General features: G+C 39.5%; 1 protein-coding gene across 7 annotated transcripts in view; it reads left to right on the top strand.

Moving 5' to 3' along the window:
- Nucleotides 1-165: 165 nt before the first annotated feature.
- The window catches only part of FAN1 (FANCD2 and FANCI associated nuclease 1), a 25,643-nt gene continuing 2,001 nt past the window's right edge, over nucleotides 166-23,807 (top strand). Inside the window, exons 1-13 of one of the 7 annotated variants that reach the window (XM_068957879.1) lie at nucleotides 166-304; nucleotides 1,286-2,718; nucleotides 7,867-8,007; nucleotides 8,658-8,853; nucleotides 12,292-12,525; nucleotides 13,059-13,190; nucleotides 14,354-14,462; nucleotides 15,331-15,450; nucleotides 17,892-18,056; nucleotides 18,610-18,778; nucleotides 19,666-19,769; nucleotides 22,448-22,642; nucleotides 23,015-23,143. In XM_068957879.1, coding sequence (XP_068813980.1) covers nucleotides 1,419-2,718; nucleotides 7,867-8,007; nucleotides 8,658-8,853; nucleotides 12,292-12,525; nucleotides 13,059-13,190; nucleotides 14,354-14,462; nucleotides 15,331-15,450; nucleotides 17,892-18,056; nucleotides 18,610-18,778; nucleotides 19,666-19,769; nucleotides 22,448-22,642; nucleotides 23,015-23,143 — 2,994 coding nt within the window. In that variant the 5' untranslated portion in view covers nucleotides 166-304; nucleotides 1,286-1,418. Of the gene's footprint in view, nucleotides 901-1,285; nucleotides 2,719-7,866; nucleotides 8,008-8,657; nucleotides 8,854-12,291; nucleotides 12,526-13,058; nucleotides 13,191-14,353; nucleotides 14,463-15,330; nucleotides 15,451-17,891; nucleotides 18,057-18,609; nucleotides 18,779-19,665; nucleotides 19,770-22,410; nucleotides 22,643-23,014; nucleotides 23,144-23,807 lie in introns of all 7 variants that reach the window. The other 6 variants (XR_011143632.1, XM_009681490.2, XR_011143634.1 and 3 more) reach the window with 6 other exon arrangements.

Consider the following 23,807-nt stretch of genomic DNA (forward strand, 5'->3'; position numbering starts at 1 on the left):
GTGGAGCCTTAAAGACCTGCTCTTTTTTGGGGAGGGGGAGTCTTGTTTCTCGTTTCCTTATAACGACCACAAGCGTATTTCGCCCCGTGCTTTTAAAGAGACTCTTAAATTTAAAGAATACAGGATGGCCGAAGGCGCAGAGCCGCTCTCCCGCGGTGTGGTGCACCGCCGCCTTCAGTAGGTCCGTGGGGGCGCGCGTGCGCTCGCTCGCTCGCTCCCTCCCTCCGGCATCTGCTCTTCGGGCCTGCGCGGCGACATCGGCGATGCATTGTGCTAGCCTGGCGCTGGAGGCGGCGGGGAGCAGGTGAGTGGGGAAGCGCTCGCGTGCCGCACGCCGGGCGGCGGCGGCCGTTGGGCGCGGGCCTCGCCCTCCCCCCCCTTCCTCCCCCCGGCGCGTGGCGCGGCCGTTGAGCGAGGGCCTCGCGCTTCCCCCCTTCCCCCCCCCCCCCCGCGCGTGGCGCGGCCGTTGAGCGAGGGCCTCGCGTTCCCCCTCTTCCCCCCCCCCCCGCGCGTGGCGCGGCCGTTGGAGTCCTCCCGCGCCCCCGCTGTGGCGCTGGCCGGCCCGGCCCAGGCGCTGCGGCCGCGCGTTGCCCCTGCAGCAGCAGGCGGGGAGGCGCGGCCGTCGGGATCCTGCCGTCGCGGTCGTTATCGTCCCGAGCAGAAATAAGTTCAGAAATCTGAGATGGCGCCCTCGGATGCCGTGCAGGTCCGGAAGGCACGGAGCCGATTACAGCTCCGTGTTGCACTGTGCTGCGCCAGAGGGGGCAGCCTGCTTGGGACGGGGCCCGAGTAGCGCAGTGCGTAACAGCCACAGTGGGTTCAGCGCTTTCAGAAGTGCCGTGAAAACAACGCAAAGCATGCCACGAGGCGTTGGGCATGTTCTTTGTGTACACGCACACGGTATGTCCTTTGTAAAAGCAGATAGTTGGCATCAAAAGTTGTTTGCTTATACATAGTGAACAAGACACTGGAGAAAATTAAAAAACCAGATGCTTAAATTGAATTTTATCACAATTTACATCGGGAGTAAACATGGCATTTAAATTGTCAAAGCTGGTGGCTCGTAGTATTTCTGTGTTTTAAACCGTTCCCATGAAGCCAGCTGCAGTGTTCAACATGATGGGCATGCACAATGAGAAGCTAAAAGGACAGTTGCAGTGTAGTAATCAAGGATGGGTTTACTTTCCCAGGTTTAGTTGTTTTTCCCCGCGCCACTGTTCATCTTGATTGTATTTGGTTTCTTAAAAGATCTTCTGCTGAACGTTTTCATATTCTTTTCTTGAAGGCATGTCAGAGGATCACAGGTGGAAAACACGAAGCTAAGGGAAGTCTTTTTCTTTTAAAGAAAGTATTGCAGAATAAGAAAATATGACCATAATGAAGCAGCCTGTGTTATGTAAGTGCTTTGAAATTTCATAATGGCAGAAGCTTGGTCTTCAGAAGTTAAAAGATCCCGACTAAGTTTGTCTCTCAGTAAAAATAAGAAAAAGAAAGGAACAAAGAAAGATGTGGAAATTAAAGGAACACAGTCTGGGGCTTCAACCCCCCCCTCTATTGTTTCATTTTTTAGCAATGTTCCCCCTGCCAAAATCACCTGCCCCATGTGCGGGCACATGGTGCCAAGGTACGGAATAAACGAGCACATGGATGAAATGTGTCAGGGGAACCATGGTACAGTGGGTGTGGCTGCTTCAACAATAAGCTGTTTTATGAATGAGAGGCCTTTGGATGCCAATATGAACAATAATTCCAGCTCATATTTTTCAAAAAAAAGGACAACTCTAGAAGCAAATTCTTCCAAAAACAGTTTGTTGAAAACAGAAGTGAGAGCAGCACAACAGGTTAGTCCTTATTTTAACAGTAATAATTCAGCCTGTAATGTTCACAACGAATCCTGGGCTCAAAAAGTTAAAGTCATCTCTTTGGGAAGCTTGTCATCTAAACTGTCCAGAAGACGTCGTATCCAGGAAGGAAAACAGATAGTGTATAAGGAGACTGACTCGTTATCTCACGCTGTTCCCAATATATGCAAAAGCTCTGCAGCACTGGATGAGGAGGAGATTTGTGCTGGGCATAGTTCTCAGAAAGAAAATCAGCTTGTTCAGAGAGAGGAGCAAAATCCTTCAAAAAAGGAGCCTGAACTTCAAGAAGAAATAAACAAATGTCATGGAGAAGACTTTGTGGATGTTATTCAGGTATCATTACCAGCAGATACCATTAATGGCAGAAGACTAGCATTTGGTACAAGGAGCACCAAAACAGAAAGTAGCTCTGAAGGCGTGCTACTTGGCTCTGATAAACTTGACGCACGTACAGCCATTTATACTGCAACAGAGCTGACCAGTGGTTTGGAAGTGAAAACTCAGCCTCATACTCAGGGTATTCCTTCCTCTAGGACAGAAGCAAGCAGTAATAGACAAAACTGCTTTAAAGAAGATGATGTGCAGGTACTTCCTGTGGAAGTTCATGAAGACTTTAAGGATGAAATTAATCCCTCTTTGTCAGAAACTGTGGAAAAGGTAGAATTTCATAATTCAATTGATGACATTTTAGACAAAATAAACGATGAGGTTAGGTCTGTGCCCAACTCTCCTGGCCACCCGTATTACCTCCAGAATTTCTTAGTGGTGCTGCGAGCAGTCTTGGAGAACGAAGATGATGTGAGACTCTTTAATGATCAAGACATACACATTCTTACCAAGTTCTGCCAATTATCAGGTATCCTTTTAATTTTTTGTCTTCTCACATTGTGTCTTGTAGAGAGAGCTGTTAAGTAGTTTTATGTGAAGAGTGCTGTACGATGGGCAAGCCTGGTAAATTTCTTAAGAGAAGAAACACGTTTTCCTCAGCAGCTATATACCTCCAGTGGCTTCTTGTAGGTACACTTCCCTAATGCTGCTTTAATGGAACATAATGATAAATAGTGGAGGCTTGTCTGAAATAAGGAGTAAAAGTCCTTTAGTCCTTGGAAAAATACTTTTCAGGTGTGTGTTTGTGAGCTTTGATTCAGTATATTTACTATGACTTCCATACGTGGTGTGCGCCCATGGTCATCTTGATGATTATTAGCCAGCTTTCAGAATGCTAGTTGCCAATTAATAATCATTTTTGTGTAGCACTTTATAAGTTGCTTTGTACTTTTATCTCTCATTAGCTTCAGGAAGTGCCAGAACGTTGGATATTTAAGCCCTCCATATTTAGGCAAAATTCAAAGCAGAAATGTTGCCCGAATCGTATACTCGTAAGTTTTACTGTAAAAGCATGGCAGAAGTGATCTGGGTTAAAACTAACCCTCCAAATTATTATCCATGTTTATAACTTCTCTTACAGTGTAATTAAGAGTAGGTTTGTCAGCACTATTTTCAGTTGTAGACTTGGAGCATTAAAATGGGAATATGCTATACCAACTTCCACATGAAAGCTTGTATCTCGAACTACTACAAGCCTAACCATTTATGTAATTTTAAGCCACTACGGTAATGTGCAGCTCCCTGACAAAGTGTTTTTGAGTATGTGCTCTGTGAGGTCAGTTTGTGCATCCAGCCTGTGTGTGCAGAAATGCTGAACAGTTACATGCATACCTGTTAGAAAAATCAATCAGAGAGCAGGCTGCACTTATTAACATGTTGTGTTAATTCAGTTTAGCTTAACTAGTGGACTGCAAACTATATTGTACTTCAGAATAGCATTTCCCATTGTAAACCCGCTGTGTTGTATTTAGTTCTTTTTCTCTCTGTAGATTATAATTGAACATGAATTTTTTTTCCCCACTAGCGTACAATCTTTAGACTGAATCCATTTGACCTTTTTTCCCCAAATGCAAACTGGAAGAAAAATGGTGATATAACTACTTTAAATTACCCTAGCTGCACAGAGCTCTTTGTTCCTTACTGTTTATTTCTAAAAAGTCCCAAATGATATTGTGGATTGACACCACAAGACATTACAAAAGAGAAATCTCTCAAGGTCTTGATTTTTTGATGAGAGATCACCTGAGATTTTCCTAGGTCCAACAGAAGGCTTTCAGCAAATGTTCTTCTAATATCTCATATAGATATGGAGACTAATAGAATGATGTTTGATAAATTTGTGCGACTTCACAAGGTTTTTGAATACTGGGTGCCAAAACGCAAAGGTGTTGTTGGTTCATGCTTTTCAGCAAAGCTGCAGTCCTGATAAACGGTTTGTAGTCTGTCTTCCATAGAAAAATTGAGTCAGTACCTATCTGTCTCTTTAGAGACTACTTAAACTGTGGTCAGACAATCTGTAGGAATGGCTCTGTTAGCCTGGTATCTTCTTCCAGAGTACAGCAGCTGTGAAAGACCGTGTGACTATTCCTCATCTGCTGAGTTAACTCAAACCACTTTAACGGATGGTTGCTAACAGGGTGAAAAACCTGCGGGGGAGGAAGCAGGACGTTCAGCTTGCACAGGCATTTCTGCTGTGATTACCTGGTCACAGTTAGGTTCCTATAGACTGTATTTTAATAATGATGTGCAGTAATATTGAACACTTTTAAATAATTGAAAGCAATACTATTATGAGCTGTGAGAATATTTTAGGTAAGAAGAGATCATAACAGGAATGTATCTGTCAGGGAGCAGCAAGAGCAGGCTGTTGCACGTGGGGAAGTGAGCCAGGTGTTGGGAAGGTGAGCCAGATGACAGCGAGGCAGGCAGGAGCTGTGTCCTCACCTACAAGGGGCAAGGTCCCACAGTGCCCAGGCAAGAAGAGCAGAGCGGGTCCGGCACCAGTAACCAGGGGCCGCCATGCACCAGTGGTGGTGGGCGAGTTGGTAGCAAGGAGGCAGCTGCAAGGTCGAGCCAGGAAGCCAAGTCAGCGAGGGACCTGGCTGAGCACTGCGTGCCTGCACATAGCGTAGGCAAGGGCCCGAGCCTAAACGCAGCTCCCAAATGAATGGGAGGAGGCACCTGACGAAGCTTCACACAGCTCTTTTCCCAGCAGTGAGCCCAGGCTGTGGCTGTGCCATATCCGAGCTGACCTTGAACACAAGCAGTCAAACCTGTGGAAACGGAGTGGGTCGCAGAGCCAGTTGCTGCTTTTAGGGTCCATAGCAATATACAATAGTTAGCTTTCTCCACCTAAACGTGTATATGGGGACACATTGGGGCTTGATAACAGCTTGTTTACATTGTGGTAATTAAAACAGGAATATACAAGGAAAAAATGTAATATAAGCAACAAAACTCTTGTTCCAGGTTCCATGCGGCAAGCAGTAGATTTATACCATTTACATCCAAAGGAGATCTGGCAATAAATTTGCAGTTAAGTCATTAGTGGATGCAACTTTTGGCTACTTTGTCTAGTACTAAAAGAGAAGTTCAGGAAACTGCTTCTTTATTTCTGTGCTCCCTTCTCTAGATAAGTACAACTCTTGTCAGTAATAGTAACTTTCTCTGTTAAGTAAAGGGACGGCTGCTTTCTGTTTCAGTGATGTGTTTTTAGTGTTGCCCTCTCGCAGGACTTAAGAATACAGAAAAAGAATTATTGCAAAGCAGGGCTGATAAATCCATGCTGCACTGGCTGCTGGAGTCACAAGTATAACAATCTCTCTTTGCAGGATAGGGAAAACAGAGTAATTCAGCTATGAGAAGTGATCAGATAGCATAAAGTCAATATATAATCAGCTCTGGACAAAAAACAGCTGGATATCTTTACCTTCAAGATCTCGGAAAGAATACTTTAAAAGTTCAGGTAGATGGGATATCTTTTCCACATTTGAAGTTTCTGCCAAAACGACTGTTGTCTGTCAGTTATCATAACAAGAAAAAAAATACATACACATACTTAATAGTATAAGTTAAATTACTTGAGCATAGGTACTCTCCAATATTTCATTATTTTCTTCTAAAATGTCTGACTTTCTTCAGTAAGTTATTTTATCTCTAATGCTTATTATGAAGAGATGATGTTTTTAAAAGGATAAAATTAAATTTGAAGCAGTCCTTCCTTCCTGCCCAGTTTTCTCAAAAGTGGATGGGCTTTATGGTGGGTATAGATCACTGCCACTTTTTGGAAACAATAAATTAAAGTAGGGAAAAGCACAGGTGCAGCCATATGTTTCCATAAGCAGGTTCTGCAACATTGCACAGTGATAAGCAGGTTCTGCAACATTGCACGCTGAACTAGATACAGAACACAGAGATAATAGAACAGAAAAAAATCTGAGAACTTCATTTAAGGTTTGAAAATGAATAGCGAGTAGTCCACACTGCAGTGTCAGGCTTTGTACTCATGATGAGAACTGTCTGAAATTAAGTGTAAAATTATAAAAATATTTTTGGTGTTCTCCGGGTTTGATTTCACTGCATGTTGCGCTTGGAAGAATTTAAAAACAAGCACATAATTTTGAGGGCACTATTTAATGTACTTTGTGAAATCTTCTTTCCAACTTGTACAGAGCAAAACAATAGTATCTGTGACGTTGATTTGCTGTCCCCAGTGGAATTGATGCAAAGAAAATTTAACAGGCCAAAATGTATTTTTTTCTATTGTATTTTAAAGAATTACAAAGAGTGGACTTTGCTGATCTGTGTTTTTTGCTGGTCATATTTCAAGTCAGCAAATTTTTTGTTTCAGAGACATATCAGAAACTCTTAAGAACCGCAAAAGAAAAACAAACCCAAACATCAAAAGTAATATAATGCAGAACAGGATGCTTAAGAAGCAATTAATTATTAGCACAAGACCTTTTTATTCTCCTATTTGTCATTCAAAGCCTTTGGAGATAAAGCAGTCCTCACAGGCCTTTACTGAACCCCGGACCTAGTTTTGTCAGGTTCCATGGTGTGGAGAAAGGATATGGATATGTTAGTCAACCTTTTCTTTCCCTTTTCCGAGTTGTAAAAAACTGGGGAGAGACCTCAAAGAAGCTGTATCCTCACAGGGAAAATTACAAACTTACACTTCTGAATGTAGTTCTGCGAGTGAATTGATCCTAGAAATCTTTTGTTGAAAAAAGTCTGGAGAAGTCTGTTTAAAGACAGGAGAACAGTTTAATAACCATGTAAAAGTTAAGTGCAATTTCCTAAATATATCCAGGTCTGGCAGTGTTTCATTCAGTGTGTGCTTTTATTAATGGTCAGTTACAGTTGAGCAGCAGCAGACACGGATAAACAGATTAGAAGCTTGTGAAGGGTGAGATAGGTATTCAAAAGGGTGCTGAATATTGCCATAATATCTAGATAACTTGCAGCTAGGATTTTATGTTATTTAGTTGAATGTCATTATTGTTAGTATTTTTAAAAGTTGCTTTAAGAGATATCTTCCCTGATTAAAAACAAATCAGGAGGAGTGCTTTCCTTGACTTCCGTAGCTATATTAGTAAAATTAAACTTACCTTTGGCAAAAGTAAGACTCTAAAGACTAACCTGAGAGATAGTCTGTGATTCTGAAATAATTTTGTCAGAATACAGCTTCTTTTTCTCCCCCAGTATCAAATGAGTGGTTATTGTATGAGCACCGATGAAAACAAAGAGACCTGGTTAATATCACATTATGCACAAAGTTCGAAAAATGAAGTTGTGTTTTCCAGGAAAATAAATTATTTCCTGCAGGGTAAGCATGTCCAAAATACATTTGAGTAAGGTTTATTACCAACAAAATACATTGTAATAATTTCTGTTATCTACAAAACTTAAAAATTCCAATGAGCAATAACCAGTTGGAAGGGTGAGTTCTGGTATTTTATCAATTCTATCTATAGAAGACAGGCAGATTTAAAATATATTTTAATAGATAGCTCTGTCAAAGCCATTTTTCTATAGCTAAAGTAGTGAGTATGTGTAACACAATGTTTTACAATTTAATTTTCTTCTCCTTCCCTGCTTTAAATAAAATTTGCAGTTGGTGGGCAGAAGTTATATGTGAGACTTTTTCAACGCAAACTGAACTGGATAAAAGTGAACAAAATAGAGTATGGAGAGATAAGCGTGGATTTGTTACCAGTGATTGAAGAACTGATTGAAGCCAGCTTTCTGCAAACAGGTATGGATGCATTTAATAATGTTTAAAAATACTGTAAGTAAAATCTGCAGTTGTGACATGTTCAAATTCAATGCACTACGTGCTTGTCTGTGCCTTGAGTAGAGAATTAGAGGAATGTTTTGAGGAGCAGAGTAGCTAAAGATTTCAGGTAGATGGGTTACGTGTTCTATTGCATCCCGTTCACATACGGTGGGACTACGCCCTGGCTGGTGAGGACGCTGCCTATGCTGTGGTCACCCTTGGCTTCTGGCTTATCCCCCCCCCGAGGGAGCAGCCCTGCTCTTGCTGCTCCCTGACAGTAAGTTGTTTTGCATTGGGTAAGCAGTTTCAGTCATCAGGAAGCCAGAAAAGTTTTTCTGAGCTGCAGTTATTTAACTCAGCAACATTTCTTTATATATGCTTTCGTTTTGAAGTTGCCATAGGATTTTTCTGATTGTTCCATTCCTTCAAAGTGGACCTTTGAAGATAATGAATTTCAGGCTGGAACAGCCAGCATCAATAACATATACATTTGAGGAATATAAGTCACTAGATTAGTGCTAGGTTATAGGAATGTAGAAGTTATCTAAAAACCTTCCTATACTTTGAACTATTGCTTTAGTTTGTATCTGTAACACATAATGAATGCATGTGGATCATTTTTCTTTTAGAATCTGAACTGGAAGACCTGTGTGAAGGGTTGGATTTGCTTTCAGCCCCTGAGCTCAAAACATTAGCAAAGATCTTTCACTTGCCTAACCCAAATGGCCAGAAACAGCAACTTGTGGATGATTTTCTGAGGCTGGCAAAACAACGTTCAGTCTTCAGCAAGAGTCAGACTGGTATTGGGACAGTAATTTTGAAGAGGTACTACTTAAGCTTTTTAGAGGTGAACGTAAGTTGTGCTTCAGAGGACTCAATTTAGATATCTTTTGAAGAGAGCAGTGCATTTTGTAAATTAAAGAGTAAGGAAGGGCAACATTAAATGCTGATTCACAGTACTAGCGACAGTGTTAGTTCCTGGGTCAAACAAAAGGGTAAGTATTAGGGTTTTTTTTTTTTTTAAACTATGTCATGCTTTTCGGCTGTGGGCATGGTTATCTATCCTTCTCTTGTTAAAAAAAAAAAAAAAAAAGTAGAACTTCTATTAATGTTTGTTTTTTTTTCTAATTAAATCATAGTTGCCATATATAGTGGGCTAGAATATTATCATATCAGTTTCACTGATTATTTTACCTCATTTTATTTTCCATAAGTCTATAAGCACAGTGAGAACTGCTTATCTGACAGTGAAACAGAATACGATTTCTGTATTTCTTGACGTTGTGTCACAGTTTTGCATAGGTTTATTTTTTCTTCCAACCTTAATTTTTGTGACTGTTAAAAATATATATTTTTAAAAAGGCAAACACACTTAAGTCCTTTGTAAACTGACTTTTAGTGTTGCCCTCCAAAGTTATCCAGTCGGAGAAACATTTCTGAATTGTAAAAGCAAAGTCAGTGCAGGAAACCAGGTAGGAAGAGGTAGGGAAAGTCCTCGCCTATAAAAGCAGCTCTCCGATGTTAGTTTGCTGGGTGTACTCTATTAATAGAATTAGAGGAGAGCAATAATTTTTTTGTGATTGGCTTTGTACTTCAGCACAAAGTCTTTCTTTGGGCAGTATTTTTAAAGGGAGAATATAGTGTGCTTGCTTGATGTATCCTCCAGTGTTCTTTTCTCCTATGAATTTTTTCACTGTAGCTACCACAGCTGTGCAAATGCCATGACCCTTGGCTTCCAGTTCTTCTGGCGTCCGGATTCAGGCCAAGGTGTCAGTCTGGCCATAGCAGAAGGGATTACAGCATTATTATTCTCAGTATTTAGGACACGATCTGTAACTACATCATCCACAAAAAGTCTAGGGATATGAGCTAAAGTACTAGCCAAAGGAGCTGGGGCTAGGGTACAAGTCATACTTCTGGAGATTAGAAGCTGTTTTACACAGTTACCTCTCTGACCAGCCGATACCAAAAGGTGACTGTCCCAGTCATCAAGCAGATAAACAAAGCTTGTCTAGCTGTGAGGTTGTCTAGTAGGTTGGAGAACTAGGGTCTGAACTCAGTTACTATGGAATCCTATTTTTGTGCAAAATGCAGGTTGGGTAGAGACCTGGAAAGTATGACTATGTACTGCATTTGCTCATGCTTTCTCACTCCAATAACATAGCTTGTCTTTCCTGTGGTATTCTTGTTCTTTGAAAGAGAGAGAGAGACAGCTTTGTCAAATTGTGCAGAGATACGTTTATTGGACAGATATTCCCCACAGAAATCTTATCATGTGATTCTCCACAAAATTCCTTATATTAAAAGGCGCCTAATATTGGAAGAGGAGCTTTAAAATTGCCTTTCCATGAAGGAGAGTTATTAGGTGAATCAGCAAGATTATTTTTTCCTATGGTGAAAGAAATGCCTAATGCCAGCTTAGTGCTGGGCTTGCAGATTTTCACAGCTGGGAGGTTTGCATTGGTGTTTAGCTTTAAAGCAGATTTATTCAGTCTTTATTGTTTTTAAAGTACAACGGGAGTTCTATCTGTTCCCCTTCTGTTAAAAATAGTATTTCATAACGACATCACTGTCTCCAGTAGCATTGCATTTTATTTGGTCTACAGAAGAACAAGTAAAGTGATCAGAGTCACAGCCATGATCATCTTGTATTATAGGATGTTGGGATGTTGTGATAACAACTTTTTTTTTTTCAGCTTAAGGATTTGCAGTTGCTTCCTCATCCTAACTTGGATTTAAAAGACTCTAGTATGAAAATACTTTATTGCACTTGAGATTTCACTTCTTCTCTTTGATGCTAGCTATTGAAATATAGGCTGATTTTTAGCAGAGAGTTTTTCTTGGTTGACACTTGCATAATTTGTATAAATGTCCCAAACATGAACTGAGTTGTTTTCAGAATATTAACTTAAACTGTATAAAGGAAGGCTAGAAAAACTTATGCTCTGTATCATTCTGTCAAGTTTGCTAGTAGACTAAACATGTGATTAGAACAAATTTTGTAATGAATTGTTCTTATTTTTCGGTCTCTATTTCTGTTATTACTTAGAATGTGTGGTAAGTTTTCTTCTACTAGTTAAAATTAGGAAATTCCACTTTTTATTTCAGATACAGTCTTAAAAAATATGTGTCATTGTGCTTGTATTATGCCTGGTCTGCTGCATGTCAGTCCCATCTACTGTATTCTAGTCATTATTCTACATTGCATATTCTTGCTTTTTAACCGAAAAGCCCTTTAATTGAATTTTAATTATTTATTTAACTAGATTTCAATTTAGATGACCTAACAGATGAAAAATTCAAATACGAAAGGCTTACAAGCTTTGTTTTAGTGGTTATCGACAAAAGTTTATTCTTAGAAATGAGATACGCTAGCTCCTGGAGGTTGGTTATGGATTACGCATAAACTCCCTGGGCAAGACGCTTCCGATCTTGATGCATTCGGAGACTGAATACAGCATTTTGCTGTAGGAGGTATCTGATGTGGGCTCTCCCCACTTTTGCTGAGTGGTGGGCTGGATCAGGAAGGAGGAGAGCTAGCAGTGGTGGAGAAAGAATTCCATGCTCTTGCTTACATCCTGAAAGAAAACCTTTCACCTTTTTGGTGAAAGGAAGGTAATCTTTAGAGCTGTGTTGGAAAGGAAACAGAAAGGAACTTGGGAAATTGAGTTAGATTCCAAAAAGGTCCTTGACCCTGGCTTCCGTCCATCCTACCCACTCCAAGAGAAGAGATTGGTCTGTGTACGTAATTACTTGCTCAGCCATGTGTCAACCTTTGGAATGTTTTGATCTGTCTCGTAGTTGACAGCTGAAATACTAATTACCCATAAAATCAGAGAAAATCTTGCTTTAAATCTGTGCTGTCCTGTGGAGAAGTGACAAAAACTTTTCTTGTACGAAAAGGCTTGATGAAGCTCTGCAAATGAAGATTGTCTCTAAAGGTTATCCTAACAGCTCACCGCGTCCTGTTGCATATTGGTACTGCCTGGCATAGTAAGGGGAGTTGAAGGGCATTGAGTTCGAATTGTATTCTGCTTCAAGTTCATCACTTACACTTTTTATTAGTTAATGCATTTCTTTGGCTTTTCACTAGGGGTTACATGCACAATATAGTAGTCCCAGGCTACTTCTTTCAGGGAAGATCAAGTTTACACAGTAATTGTCTTGAAAAAAAAAAAAATTCTCATACTTCTTTCACTGTATTTCGATTTTTACAAGTGATGGTAAAAGCGATGTGGCTAATCATTTAATTTATCTTTCTAGGGCAAAGGACCTGGCTGGAAAATCTGTCCGGGTCTGTAAAGGTCCCCGGGCTGTGTTTTCTCGAGTGCTGCTGCTGTTTTCACTGTCTGAGCCTATGGAGGATGAAGAAGCTGGTAGTGGTGGACAGGGCCAGCTCTCCACTGTCCTTATGGTAAACATGGGGCGTATGGCATTCCCCAGTTACACTGTAAATAGGAAAACAGAAATCTTCCAGGACAGAGATGACCTTATCAGGTAGGTAGAGCTCTGACAGTTTGGAAATCTCGTGTTTATTTCTAGAAAAGCTTTGCTGCAGTACTTGTATAGGCAAATAAGAGATTCATGATGTAGAGCTGCAGATGATAAACAGGCACAAGTGCACTTCTGTAATGATTTGAAATGCATTTTTTTATCCAGGTAAGACTTCTAATTCATGAGGGCTTGTATTTTGAACCAAGACAGCATATTTCTTTGCTTTGTGATCATCTGCTGTTTAAAGTTTCTTCTTACATTGCTGTGTTGCTTACTAGAATGAAACCTGAGCAAAAAAGGTATGTTCTTTCGTCTAGAAATAATTTTAAACATAGCGGGAAGTAATTTTAAACATAGTGGATCCTGCTACTAGAAACCGTTGATCCTACAGGATAAGAATAAAGTTGTCTACATGGTTTAATGCCCTTGGAGACTAGAAAGGAATTTTAAAGAGTATTGTCTGGAGGAATTGATTTATTTTAACTGTACGTACTTTTTGACCTGCTACAGTGATTACAGTGTTTTTTTTCCCTTAGGTATGCAACTGCTGCTCACCTGTCAAATGATATAGCCACTTCAATGGCAAACGGGAACTGGGCAGAGGCTAATCGTCTCTATACGTGTGCTAAAGAAACCTGGAATGAACTGAAAAATCAGCCCTCTCTGAGGTAGTAAACTGGCAAATTTTGCGTAATGTTCATATGCTACTATTAAGTATATTATCTTACTTTTGGTGCTGTTCCTTTTGAGACAGGCTTATAGACTTGTGATGTTATCTCAGCATGTAAAATTTGGAAGCTTTAGAGCCTCCTGAAAGCTTTGAACTTCCTAGTTGTTTGTTTAGCTTTTAAATTATATGAAAAGGTCTTTTTTAATAAAAACTTGGGAGTGAATTGGTAGGCATGGATAAAGCACTAAAACAACTATTCAGCATGCCAGTGCAGGAGAACAAGAGCCTTACTTTTCCCTTGTCATCGTTTGTTTCTGTGGCTTTCAGACAGATAGCAATCAGCAGAATTTATAATTCACTATGAACAAAAGAATGTTGCAAAGGTTGTGGGAAAACATACTGGGTTATTCATCTGCTGGAACTTCCAAGTAGGTCTTATTCAGGAAACATTACTAAAGATCTGAGAACTGAAGCATTGTGAAGAATTGAAGTGTATTGTTTTTGACGAGTCCTTCATCAGATTTTGTTTTAGTTATTTTGTTTTCTAAAGCTTAATGATACACTGAAAATTAAAGCCGTATTTTTGGCATTATATTAATTGTCATGACAACTGATTTAAAATAGTATTCATAAAGGGTCATTTGGAGGTCTGTTCTGTTTCACAGTAAAGACAGTGGCAGAACTTAGTTTGATTTTAGTAAGACTTTGAAAAGAGTACTCCTTGAAACAGAGAGGTGCCTAACTAAAAGATGTTAGTCTCCTTTTAGGGAAGGAAAGGACTATTCTGACTTTTTCCTTTTGTTTGTTGCCAAGTTTCTGAAGTTAGCCTGCTGACTTGATAGAACAAGTTGGCAGTAAAGAAACATGATTTAATAAATTATTAATTGTTTTGCATCTGATGTAAAAATCATTAGCTAATAATTCCTCAACTGTTGAAAGAAGCTGCTGTACAAGTGCAGCTTGCATGTGCCGCCTCAGCTCTACTGTTATCTCACCCTTGGGTTCTTGACTTTGCACCCTTGATACTCTTTTTAGTTCAGTTTTGGCATAATAAGGCATTTCATTGTTGTAAACGCTTTAGGTACGTGCATTTTTTGTAAGAGAATTTTAAGAATTTAAATTGTCATCATTAAAGTGATCTGGGCTGCTCTCGTCTTTCAGCCATCACAGAGCTCTACCTGAGTATCTGAGACGTTTCACAGTTGGCTGGGTGTATACAAGAATCCTTTCTCAAGGTGTGGAAATTCTGCAGAGACTTCACATGTATAAGGTAAAGTGGAGTGAATGGGAATACGTTTTTAATTGACAAGACTGTTCAATAAAATACACACTGGCTGACTTCAGTGATGTTGCAGTTTGTGGTATATTATAAGACAGTTTGCTTTTTCCTTAGGCATTGAAGTATTTTTCTGATGTAGCTGGAAAATAGCGATAATTTTTGCTAGGACTTGCTGCAGTTCTCTTTACAGGTTACCTTTAAGTAAGAAGTGCTTTTTTTTTTTTTTTTTTTTTTTTCTTGCTGCATTAAAAGGTTCTAAAGAAAGGCCACATCTTTTAAACTATATTTTGATTTTCTGGTTATACTTCAGAGATTTTGGGGGAGACCTGAAGAGTTAACAGGGTTCTAATATGGCATAAGACTGCTGTTGAGACATCATTGTTTATTTAAAGGTATCTGTTTTTCACTAGATTTGGTTATTGCCTTTAAATATGAAACTCTTGGACGAAAACTTTTCTGTGAAATCCCCTGCCTTTTTACCCGGAGGTAACATCTGCAAAGGCCTCTGACTTACATGTTAAAGCAAAACAGATTCTTCTAAAAGACTTTACCTCTGCAAGAAGGCAAAAAATAACGCTCAGGCCTTTCTCATAAACCATAAGGACAGAAATATTTTGTTTTTTGCAGCTAACTTATAAGTTTTAATGAAAGTATCTCTATTTATCCCAGTGCTGTTAAGAAACACCTGTACAGCTGAATACTTTGGGTGTTGGACTGAAAATGGGATTTGAATTTTGCAGAGACAGATTTTCTTATAGTACCTGATAATTAGAAGGGAAAGTGACATGCTAAATTATATAGTGAAGTTCCAACTTGGTTTTCTAAATCAATTAATAAAAACATGTTCCTGTTGCTCTAGGAAGCCGTGCAGGAGCTGCAGAATCTTTTGTCTCAGGAAGTGTATTGTACTGACAGCAGAGGGCGATGGTGGGATCGCCTAGCTCTGAATTTGCATCAGCACTTGAAGAACACTAAGAAGGTATCCTCAGTACTGCATTCTGTAATACTGGAAATCCTGGAGTGATTGCCTGTAAACATTTTATTAGTATTTGGTATGAGCAGAACAGCTGGGTAGGCTCTGCTAAAAGCTCAGATGTTGGTAGGCATCCCAAGGTCAAGTAACCAATTTATCTTAAGAAACAGAATCATTTCTACAGTTTGAGTGTGAATAGCCTCATCCTTGGTTGACCTGCTTTTTCTGTTGCTTAGAAGAACACTATTTGACATGAAGGATTGTACAGGGTTGTCAGGCAGCAGCTTGCTTAGCCATTCTGCCTCATGGATTTGCCTGGTGTGTGAGAAGCAAAGTTCTTGCAGTAAACACTTCCACTTCTGAACCTGAGTCATGAAGAGGCTGTATCTGGAATAAAAAAAAAACGAACATGATAGGAAGGAGTTTTTTAATGTCTTCAGAGCACAAATTAAGAGAGTTCAGTCCTTTGGCTAACTGTTCCCAGTGGGGAGAAGGATATCTTCTCTGTCTGGACCAATTTTAGTGTGGGGTTTCTTCCCTCAGGGTCAAGCAGTAGACGACCCCATTTTTATATCTGTTACTGCTACACAGCTCTGGTAGGGGTGTCGATCTTGGTAACAGCAAATGTAAACTATTTCCGCGGTGCTGCAGGAGAAATCATAACTGAGCAACCTTATACTGGGAAAGAAGTTGGTAGGCAGAATCATTAAAGCCAGAACATTAAAGGTTCTGGACAGCATGTGTTACAGGCAACGTTCATCCTTGTTTGTGTAATTTCCTTAGGAAGGTACAGGAGGGGAGGAGAGGTTTTCAGGTAATCTAAGCTTTTCCTGAAACTTTATCTTCTTCCCTCTTCTCTTCCAGTAGGGTGTGCTTATAAAAGCAAACCACGTAATCGTGCAGTGGGTAAACTTGCCGTTCTCCAGTTGCCAAAATGATGCAGTTCAGGCTTTTAGAAACATTGTGTCCGTGGTGAGCAGTCTTTGAGTTTCCGCAGTGATTAGCTGGCATGTGGCCAAATTGAAAATAGCATGGCATAGTTGCATGCAAGGATTACTGTAAATCTCTGTAGAACTCTGTGGCACCTCTGGATAGATGTCTGCAGCAGGATATATAGGAACGAGAGAAAACTGTAAGCTGCAGTACAGGTTGCACCATTGACTTCCTTGCGAACCAGCACGAGCTGTTTATGGACTTTCTTTTTGAAAACCACAAGGAGTAGAAGCCACCGTCTAACTAATTTTGTGACTCATTTGTGGTTCCGTGAATATTCTGTGCAGGAAACAGAAAGTGGTAGTTGTATCAGCTGTTGGTCCGATGATTTATAAATACAGGATATTTTGTTCATTATTCCTATCTGTTACGTGCAAAAGAGAAATACTGTCAGTGATTGAAAATGAAACTGTGTAGGACTGGTTAGGTCACAGGAGCTAACATCAGAAGAAACTATGGGGAGACCGAAATCAACTTTTAAAGAAAAATAAGGAAGGGCAGTATAATTAAACATAGCTAAGATAGCTGACTAATTTAGCAATGAAAAATAGAAATGAAAAAAATTTTAGAGAAGGAATAGTAGCAACTGTAGATTTATTTAAAATCAACAGAGAATGACAATTATTTTTTGTGTGATGTTGCTTACTTGCCCTCAGTAAGGTTCTTTAGAGTTGGAATTAAAATGCTCATATTTTCTTTTGCATTTCATTCTGTAACTCTGTTTAAAGGAAATAACAGCACAAGATACCTAATGTCTGCAGCTCTCCCTCCCCATCTTGTACCTCTGTATCTAGCTTCTCCCACGTTTGGAACAGGAAGTTGTACAGAGGAAGAGTGAGTCTCAGTTCCTCATGTATAAATCGGAACAAAGGGCCTTCCCCAAGTCACAAAAAGAGACTGCGTCAGAACCATGATTTAAACTAAGTTTTCTCAGTCTATAATTAGATTGCAATCCTGGATGTTCTTCAGTGCAATAATGCAGTGATGTAAAACTTATTCTGTATGTATATTCTTGCACAGCTGAACTGGTCCTGCTGTTTCCACATTAAGTACTGCTAAGAAACTGGCTAAAGAAAAATAATCCTGTGTGCTACTTGGGTAGAGTAATACTGAGGAAAAGATTCTTTCTGCCGTAGCACTAACTCCCTTTTTCTTGTCACTTACTATGAATATGTAGAATTTACACTTCCTTAATCTTGTGTTGTTCAGTACAAATGGGGAGTAGTTTCTTTAGACTGTATTAGTACAACCAAAAGTAGAATTCAGCAGCCTACCAGTGCAAAATGTTACTTAATGGTTTTAACCTCAGTACATCAGTAAGAAAGGAAGCCTTGTCTTATATGCCGTTTTTTATAGTCACATCTTTTGTGCTCTTTAAATCAATTGATCCTTTGGGCTTTTTAAGAACAGACAGCACTGGTCTTTTAAAATTATTGTTACCTTTTCTTTGCTAGGCCATCGACTGCATTAGAAATGGGCTTGCAGACCCCTTTGTCCGTACTGGGCATCGTTTCTCTCTATACCAGCGGGCCCTACGAATCAGAGACTCACCAAGCTGTAAACAGTTCAGATCCCTGTTGCATGATCTGCCAGTCATAACTGTGGAAGATGTGACGCATGTAAGTGACAATGCTGGCGATTTCTGAAAAATACAAACTCTTGAAGTCTTTTTCTTCTGACAAGAAGAACGAAAGAATCCTGGAGACTGTCGTTATGTGCCTATGTACCAACCTGTGGCCTATTCGTATTGTGGGAAAGCCAATAGAGCCATAAATATTTCTAAAACAAAAACATCTTGTAAACAAATATTTCTACTTATTTAATAAAGGGTCCACTTTTTAGCTGAAGTTAGTCAGATGTATTCCACTGATTTAACTTGCATTGTTTTACTAAATATGGGTTAGAAATCTGACCAGATATAAATTTCACTAATTTATCAGTAGTAAGACCATCAGAACTTTTCTGTCTGAAGAGTCTAAGCAAATCTTGTACTTCTTTAATGCTATCAGGGGAATGGGAGGTTAAATTTTATTCAGTTGATTCTTGGAAGCAATCTGGTTCTCATTTTAAGGAAATGAAAAGGAGACACATTCTTTAGGCGATACTGAAATACTTATGCTAAAGCTTTTCAAATGTGATGCTGGGAAGTAACCACTTGTTTATGATGTTCAGGTTACGATCAAAGGAAAGATGTGTCCTCAGATGGGACTGGGAAAATCTGTGTTTCTAATGGAGGATACTGGTGGTGAAGAAGGAAGTGAAGACTGCAGTGTATCCACAGTCATGTGCTCTGTTGAGGAACTGGCGTTGACTCATTATAGGCAGAATGGTTTTGATCAGGGTAATAGTAGCTTCTTTTTGTACAGCAAAATAACTGGTGGGAGTAAAGAACAAATTTATTAAGCAGTTCAGTTAGTTAGGCCAGTTTTAGCTTGTTTCATTAGACTAGTTTTTCATTTGATTCTGTTTTCTTCCCTAAAGGCTCTAATATGTTCTTTCAGGTTGGCCTTCCTCCTAGCCATTAATTTTTTGCTTCCTCTGTATATCAAAGGCAGTTTTGAAATGTGGAAGAAAAGAGGTTTCTTTTTCAACCCCATAGAAAATCACTTTTTTTGCCTTTCTAATTAGCGAACAGCCATTTTATTTGTAGGGGCTTAATGCCAGCAGTGCCTTGTAAGAGATTTGCAGGAAACGTAAACTCCGTATGTGTTTTTTGGTACTAGATGAGCATGAAAACACGATACACCTTAGCAAGACACTTAAAAACTCCATTTAGAAAAGCTTGCATTTCAGTTTGATTATTAGTTGTTCTTCTGTTTTTACAACTTTTTGGAAAGCCTTGGACTAATGTAAATGTATAGATCAAGAAATAGAATATATAGGTCAGGAAAAAAAAAACCAAAATACAACAAAGTAAGTAGGTGTTAATATACTAAAACCTAATGAAGTTGAAACTGTAAACTTTAGTCAAGACAGGGAATTATATTCTTCTTATGCTGTTAGTAAAAGCCACTGTCCTTGAAATGGAAAGCATTAGCAAATCGTGGAAATAGTAAAAGACATTTACAATGCCGGTATATACTGGCTTCAGCTGTGTATAAACCTAAGTGTGGCATGCTTCTATTTTGTATCACTCTGATGTACTTGCGATTCTATGATGTTGCTATAGAAATAAATGTTTCCATGTTTATGACTGAGGTATTTATATTATTAAATTTTGTCCTTTAGGGATTCATGGAGAAGGTTCAACATTTATTACACTGTATGGACTTCTCATGTGGGATATCATATTCATGGATGACATACCCGATGTTTTCAGAAATTGCTATCAGGTATTTTTGAAAGGCTTTCTTTACTCCGTATTTACCCCTTGCTGTACATACGGTAATCATGTTAAAACTTTGATTCTGGATTTGCAACTTTTTATTCTGAGGGACTTTTCAGACAGATCTTGGTGTCATCTTACTTTTATCAGTTGTTATATTGGGCTTGTTCCTAAAGGTCTCCTCATTAATTGCTCATAGTCTGGATTGACTGCCATATGAGGTGGGCTTCATCTGGCTGAATGCAGATGTCCTATATCTGAACTCACTGGTGAAAGTTTTCTGTATAATTAGTGGAAGAAAAAGACATGTCCATAGAACAGTTCATCTCATTTGGAGTGAAATCGGTCAGATGACGCACTCCTCCATAAAAAATCTGTTTGTTTTCAATAGACTTTAAAGGGAATCCAGATGTTTAAACTTAGGTTTGATAACCATCCCCACCCCCCGTATTTGTGCCTTTTGTCTTATCCTTCTTTTTTTTTTTTTTTTAAACAAATAAAGAAACAACAGTTACCTCCCCCTAAACAAATCCCTGCAAAACCTAAGATCGATGACTGCAGGTGAACTTCTATTTTTTAGGTAGAGGCTACACAGCCCATAAATATCAGGTAGAAACAATTTTAATATTTGCAATTAGATATATTGATCATTCAGTGGCATTTGACAGGGAAAAAGCCCTAAAAAACTATCTCAAATGCAGTAGAACTAAACTAGGCCAGACAACTCTCCTCTTTTTTCCTTCCACCTCGACCCATTCCTTCTGATTCCTTGATCAGAGGCAAAACAGCCAGAGTGGTCCTCTTCTTTAAGTGGATTTATGTGTACTGCAAGCAGTTATAGGTTAATATCACTGTGAGTATCTTAGGTAGAAATTTCCTCTTCTATTTTACGATCAGTATGTAGGGTTTTCTTTTTTTAAAACTTTTCTTAATCAGTATGTAGTAGAAATCGGTGTGATTGCGTCAAAACCAGCTGGTGGTTTGGGAACCAGCTGGCGACAGCCATGGAAGATGGCTGTCTCCCTAAATAGTGGCCCCTACAAACATCTCTTTTATATGGGGAGAGGAAGATACGCTCATTTAAGGACTTTCTTACGTAGAGTCCTTTGAGCGAAGGATGTAAAATCTAGCAAATCTACAGCAGAATGATTTTTATTACAGGCCAGTGGGATGAAACTCAAAACTCTGGATACATGAGTCTCTCACTAAGCTAACGTTTAAGCTTTTTAATTTTGTGCTGACATGTATTATGAATATGAATATGTATACTTACAAGCCATACAGTCAATTACCGAAATAAGCAACCCGCAAGAACTTGATTGTAAGTATGAGCAGATCTGTGGAGATCTACTTAATGATGTAAAGAGACTGCTTGCTTACTTAGTAATGACTATTTGAAATGTCTTTTACAACTTGCTGCTTTTCTTCATATGATCCAGTATAGGGCTGAATACCAAATAGGGCTGAATACTGGTTACAGGAATAACTGAGCCATGGCTGTCCTTTTTGCTTTGGACATTTTGGGGGGGGGGGGAGGGGGGACATGAAGGCACTTGCAGGCATGTGAGGAAGGAAACTGCTAATAAGGCTCTAGTTTCAAAGACCTTACAAATACTAGTAACTGGAATTCATACAGCTAACTTCATGTGGCATATCTGCTGTTCTTATAAGAAGTAAGTTAATTGTATGTCTTAACTGTATGTCTTGTGTTAAAAGCAGGTATTCTTTGTCAGTGCTAACTACCATTTACCCTAGGTCTTGCCTTTCTAAATACATTCTCTTGTATATAATCTCATTACATACAGATCACACCTACTTAAAAAAAAAATCATGTATGCATGCTCAATATTTACAGCTCTTCTTTTGCATTGGTTTTTTTTTTTTTTTGTGTGTGTGTGTGTGTGTGCTTAACTAAATTTTACTCGTTAATGCAGAGCAAAGCTAACTAACTCAGGCATAAATAAGGACAAGGTGAAAACTTCCACCTAATTCTTCCAGTCATTCCTAGGCTGGGCTCTCCTGGTGTTAGCATGGCTGTGGCAGTAGTATATGGAAGTTTGAAGTTCATATCCTTGAAGTGATCTGCATTTGTGTTTGGTTGAGAAACTAGAATGCCACTCACCTGCTTTCTAGCCTTTTTCCTTTTTTTCAAAATTGAGTAATTGCTGCAGTGATTTTTATACCATAACAGGTAGAAGAGATGTGCACTACTCTCTCTGCTTTTGAGAGGCCTGAGTGATATTCCCCAAATTTGTCACTGCTTTGTTCCCCACTCCTCCTCCCTCCTCCCCCCCCCCTCCACCTGCAAAACTGTTGGTCACTGTAGCTGAGCAGTTTTGCTGCTGATTTCAAATACTGACTAGAATATTATGCTTGGAGAGTTAGGAGAGCAGCTAGCTTTTTGTTTCCTTTCAAAGGAAACCTCTGTGACTAGATTTTTTTTTTTCCTAAGTTAATAAAAACCTACAGAACATGGTCTAAGATGTGGCCAGTTTGCTACACTGACATCAGTCGTTAAAAATTATGCAAATCTTTCCCCATTTAATAAAGGATTAAGTGATGAGTGTGTTCAAGTTAAGTTCAGCTTAAAAAAAAAAAAAAAAAAAAGGCGGTAGGGCATTGTCATTCTTGGAATCTCTGCTTTGCAGGCAGCTCCTCAGGGCTGTTATTTACCTTTTCATACAGACGTCCCCCCTGGATTTATACACTGACAGCTTTTATGAGAACAGGAGGGATGTCATTGAGGCCAGACTCCAGCAGCTTCATACCGCTTCCTCCGCAACTCTGACAAAGTTGATCACTGACATCTGGACCACTCAGGAGGGAAAAGCAGCAGCACTAGTTAGCTGGGGGCGTTTTATTTCCCTCCAGCAGGTTCAGGTAAATAACAAGTTGTCCAGAGTGGACCTGCTGTTTCATCGGGCTTACGGTTAAAATCACACATTGCCATAGTGTGCTCACAAAGTTTGTACTGAGGCACTGACCCAAGAAGAGTGGGGGGGGGGGGGGAAGCAAGTGGGACTCAAGCACAATTCTCCCTATTCCTAAATCCTCTCACCTTCCCAGTTGCCCTTTTCTGATATGGCCGCTTTTCCTGCAGCAGTAGTTGGGAACACAGCAGGAAGACTCCTGTAGATAACATCTATCGACATTGCTAGTTACACATGACTAAACAAAAAGTATTATTTTTTGAGAGCTGAGAAATGGCTGGACAGGAAATTTAAAGAAAACCAATGCAACCTTCTCTTACAGAGCCTTGTCTCTTGCCTTGGAGGAATGTTTCTGAGTGGCGTTTTTAGGCGACTTTCTAAAGATTTACGCCATTGCAAAGGGGGGCTTCCTGACCTGGTTGTGTGGAGTACGCATAGTAATCACTTCAAGGTATGTTGCCAGATCATGGAATATTTCGTGCTCAGCTGAGCCTATCTAAGAAGCAGTGCTGGAAAACACTCCAGTTAGTTAGTTGTTGTCAGAGTATACAACCTGTATTTTCCTGTTGCAGTGGGGCAAAACCTGCTGCTCATTATCTGCCAAGCAGCTGTAGTGATCAATGGTTTTTGTTTTTTTTTTTAATTGCTTATATGTCCTTTCATTAAGCCTTTTGTTATACCTTTAATGGAAGCAATAGAAACAGCAGGAGGTAGCTACGTACTGTTGTAGACTAGATCATTTATTAAAATTACTGTAAAAAAAAAAAAACGGTTGTCAATTTCATGCACATTCAGACAAGTGTTGGCAAGGGGCGCTAACATCACCACTTACTTACTTATGCAAAAAAAATTGAATAGATGAGAAAAAATTCACCACAACGGTATCTCTGTGTCCTACAAAAACTGAGCAAACGAACTCATGCTTTCTGTATGATAGTGGCCAGAAGAGTATTGGGCTTCTCTCAGCTGCTGGAGCATCTTGTTATGTTTGCATAAAACATAGCTGAATAGCAGAAACTAGTTCTCTAGTAGAGGTGAAGTAATATTCTTTAAGTAAGTAAGTTGCTGTATCAGCTTGACTTCCAGCTTTTTGGGACGTTACCAGCTTTGAAGGG

This window comes from Struthio camelus, chromosome 12 (genome assembly GCF_040807025.1).
Source record: "Struthio camelus isolate bStrCam1 chromosome 12, bStrCam1.hap1, whole genome shotgun sequence".
Lineage (NCBI taxonomy): Eukaryota > Metazoa > Chordata > Aves > Struthioniformes > Struthionidae > Struthio > Struthio camelus.